At 35.1% G+C, this 4,232-nt stretch overlaps 1 protein-coding gene across 1 annotated transcript; it reads right to left on the bottom strand.

Moving 5' to 3' along the window:
* Positions 1-523: 523 nt before the first annotated feature.
* Positions 524-3,921, bottom strand: LOC123527164 (uncharacterized). The gene is made up of 3 exons (XM_045306461.2): positions 3,525-3,921; positions 1,167-1,321; positions 524-673 (listed from the first exon to the last, which is right to left on the bottom strand). The coding sequence occupies exons 1-3, from the start codon at positions 3,580-3,582 to the stop codon at positions 524-526; spliced, it is 363 nt and encodes a 120-aa protein (XP_045162396.2). The 5' UTR covers positions 3,583-3,921.
* Between the last annotated feature and the right edge of the window lie 311 nt (positions 3,922-4,232).

Genomic DNA, 4,232 nt, shown 5'->3' with positions numbered 1-4,232 from the left:
TTCATCAATCTATTTAAACCCTCTCTGAATGCGAAATAATAATTACTACTTCAATAACTATTTGTAGAATCTACATTAAGGAATTTATGCATTATTTCATATTTTATATATTTTTCAGTAATGCAAACAGCAGTTTTACAATATTTATCATTTACTTAAGTGACGTCATTATTGATAACGTCGTTGCCTGACGACGACGTCATTAACATTCTCCTGAAGATCCATATTAATGGTGAAACCGGTTGAGATTTTCAACTTGTAATTTTACTGAATTAAACTATGTAATATCAAAAAAGGCATTTCCTTCAATCTTTTTTTACCGATATTCTATCCGTATTGTTCAGCAACAATACATTTTGGATATATATATGTTTAATTGCGGGTTCGTCATTCAGTGAAAATCCTACTTTGGATATGACTGACCAAAGGACCATAGTATAAACAACAATAATCCAGCGGTATACTTAAGTACTTTAACTACATCTGTATGTGCACAGTACGTTAAATATAAACGATACTACTATTAGATGTACAGAATAGTTACACGTCTGTTTTGATATTTTGTGTATCGCCTCCTTGTTCTACACACTTTTATAAATGCCTCGACACCGTAATGGTCACTCAATGGTAGTCTCTGTTCCCCCACAGAGATATGGTCTTCCTTAAGCACAACCTATTGAAGATAGGAATTTATTTAGTGATTAGATAAAGATTGCAGTTAATAACAGCATCATGTTTTGCAAAAAATTAAACATTTCAGTCACTTTTTACAGCCGTGTGGTCTCCCTGATGACTAAAGTCTGAACGCCATATTATTCTGTAAACACTGCTTGTGCGCGCGTTTGTGTCTTAGTGTTAATATGGAAATCGTCGTTAAATGCATCTTATTACACCTACCAATTAATTGTCTCGTTATCAAGTTCTATTCAGTTCACAAAACAACCTTATATTTGACCTCCTCCAGAATTTTTGGCCTTAACATCTAATGGTTTTATTTCCCGACTAGATTCACAATGATAAACCCAGACGGCTGAGGGATAATTGTTGAAGGTGTCTATACGAGTACAATCTAGTAGGGGCTACTTCATTCTTCCTGACTCGCCATATACTAGTGACCTATTTTGTGTCTGCGTAAATAAAACTAAAACAAAAGAATTGACGTTTACCTCGGCATTCAAGATTTTGACATTCCGACTACCAAACACATGGTCTACTGCCACATCTGGAGCTGATGTACCACCGTTGTATGGGTTATCTGCAGAATACGTGGGTTCTCTTACCAACATCGTTGTGAAGACAGAGGCAAGGACATCGTAGGAAGCTATGAGAAATGAATGAATGTTTTACAAGTAAAGGTTTCTTGATGGCATAAGTCCACATCACGAATGTATGGAACTACAATTTCCAGCCGAGCTAACAGGAGGAATCATAATTATCTGCATTCGAGTTTATCTTATTTTGTTGGGTTCCAAGTCAAGTTGGTAACAATAGAAACAAGGATGCTGATGCTACAGCAAAGAAATCCCTTTTATTGTCACAATCTAATACCAATCTAATCTAATTAGTACCAAATTACCATATACCGATTTTAAATGAAATGTAAATGCATATATTTTATTTAAATGGCAATTGGCACGGAACAAGGCTTAAAACCTACTTTATGTGAATTGAAAAAGGGGAATATAATGATTTAAGAAATGATTTTCCATGTACATTTCCAATAAAACATTTCTCGGCAATATATGACCTTTATGTGTCGATTCGCTGTAAAATCCAACCCACTCACTCACTAGCTCACTCAAATAGGATCTAGTCTAGTCCACTAGTGCTAGAAACAGTACCTTTCTTATCAGTCATCCAGCATTGAACACAACTTGAAATCGAACACGGGTCATTAGCATTATGGCCAATTCTGCCAACAACTGACCCACTAATGACCTTAAACTTTCATTTATCAAGTATATATCAATCGCTCATTTTCAAATATTGTTGGGTTCGAATCGCTTTAGAAATTTGAATCATTGTTGAAAATACTTGATGAAGCAGCTCGCCAATGATGTGCTCTGAAGTGACAAGAGTTCGTATGGCCATCTGTCACTCTGAAACTTCCGTAGTTTATTGACTGGCTACGTCAATGAAACTAGGTTAAAGTAGTCTATTTTCCCAACATATATTAAAATTTCGTTTAAATATTCCAAAACGAAGGGCAAAGCATACACTGATTAAAATAGCTAAACCGACATTTGTTGTTTTGTCGGTATCTAAAACTTAAAGTTTCACTGAAAGTATACATATATGAAATTAGGCGAATTTTTACAACAATAAGTTCTTATTTATATATAAAGATAAACCACGCAATAATATAATCTTATCAATTTCGTTTAATTACCTCAACGTCAGGAAAATACACAAACGTTTCGATCTTCTAAAACCATTAAATAACTTATTTAGTAAATATTGACTAGTTTGCTAATCAAATTCCACACAAAAAATAACTGTTTGCTTTAAATAGGTCATGATGACAGTCTTTTTAAATATAATTTTCTTTCCTCGTAACGGTTTCGCTTGTAAGTAGTACCACTTCACTGATTGTGAAATTTTGATTTAACTGGTCTTAAACTACATTAAGTTTCAAGAAAACACTTTCTGTAATCTTTAAAGACGGGGTGACCTAATTTGTTCAAACACACAATCTTATATCACGTTATCGTTTTAAATGTTAATTATTCATCCTCGTAATTTTGTTGAAAACGATTTTTTTACATCATCACGCATAATAAACATCTAAAACAAAAGATAAGAGTAGATTTCCCGGAAGCAGAGAGCATCGCAAACACGGCCAGAACCATACATCATCATAAATACAAGACAAACACTAAAATATGTGCGAACACACATTCGCGCGCGCGCGAACACACACACACACGCACGCACACACACAAACAAATACACATACTTTCGCACGCACGTACGCACGCACACAAACGCACACATATAGAGAAAGCAAAATAAGCAAACAGAGGACAGATGGACAGAGCAAATAAACAAAGGAACAGAGTAATGCACCGCTCAGGGAAGGACGGTGGAAAAATCACTTGTTTGGAGATCCAGCCTGTATATGGTGGGTACATAAAATCTCACTCATAGTAAATAGGAGGGATCGTTGAAGTGTGAGGGCGGGTTGGGGAATAAGGAAAATAACCCCACAAACATGTAAGACAATATACATAATACATAATACAGAACGGACGAAAAACATGTTGGAAATAGAGGCACCAACTTGAAACGTTTATTTACCTATTAACAAAAAACTGGAGCTTTAAACTAATTTGGGGCATCAGTCTTACTTTTAACGGTACACTTAAACAAGTTGCAAGACACAATTCTATTCCCTCCGTCCTTTTTTGTAGGATTTGAGAGTAAACATCACAGAATCTCGCAACTGAGTATTTATAGCACCTTAAAAACTTGTTAAATAACAATGTATCATTCATTCGGGTTCTAAACAACATTTAAATACTCACGTTGTTCAAATGGATTGATGAACCTTGCTCTGGGCCCAGCGTTAAAATCACCAAGCATAATTAAGGGGTCAATATTCCGCAATCTATTTACCAACTGCTGTATTTCAGCTGCATTCTGTTCCTCCAACGTAGAAAATTGAGTATTAAAAGGTGGGACTGTAAATAAAATTCTCGTAAATAGTATCTTAACGTGAACAGATGAAGCATGAAAGAAACAAACTTTTTTCGTTTGTCAAATTGAGCTTTCTGTCAGTAACCTAAATATTTAACAACTTTCGTCTCTCATCTGACTTTAAGGGCCTTTCCAACAGTTTTTACAGTTTGAGTGAAGTAGAAAGATAAATATTTTCAGACGGTTTCAGATACTTTGCACTAAACACATTAGACTACACATGTAGTTGTGAAAATGGTTAATTAACACGACAAAAATAAAAATGTTTCACGCTCGTAAGTTGGCAAGACCAAACTGGACGGTTTCTATCGGGTGGAAAAAAAGGCAGACGCAACGAAGAAAAGATGCCTGTTTAAATCAGATGACGGAATGGATAGTAAATAGCCACGAGTAAATACAATTACACACTTTGTTTAGCATCTTAAGGTGTCCCATTAGAAACGTTGATGACGATTTTAAAATAACAATGGCTAATGATAGAATCAATGCAGGCTGTAAATCACAGCGTTCAGGATTGCTTTAGGATTCATTGAACC

Source organism: Mercenaria mercenaria, chromosome 14 (genome assembly GCF_021730395.1).
Source record: "Mercenaria mercenaria strain notata chromosome 14, MADL_Memer_1, whole genome shotgun sequence".
NCBI classification, from domain to species: Eukaryota; Metazoa; Mollusca; class Bivalvia; order Venerida; family Veneridae; genus Mercenaria; species Mercenaria mercenaria.
Note: the sequence above shows the minus strand (reverse complement) of the source record. Positions and strands in the feature narration are given on the sequence as shown.

Coding starts and splice junctions, on each gene's coding strand:
- LOC123527164 (XM_045306461.2), bottom strand. CDS start 3,582: ATGCTTGGTGATTTTAACGCTGGGCCCAGAGCAAGGTTCATCAATCCA. Junction 1,322..3,524: donor CATCAATCCATTTGAACAAC/GTGAGTATTTAA, acceptor CATTTCTCATAG/CTTCCTACGATGTCCTTGCC. Junction 674..1,166: donor TCAAAATCTTGAATGCCGAG/GTAAACGTCAAT, acceptor TATCTTCAATAG/GTTGTGCTTAAGGAAGACCA.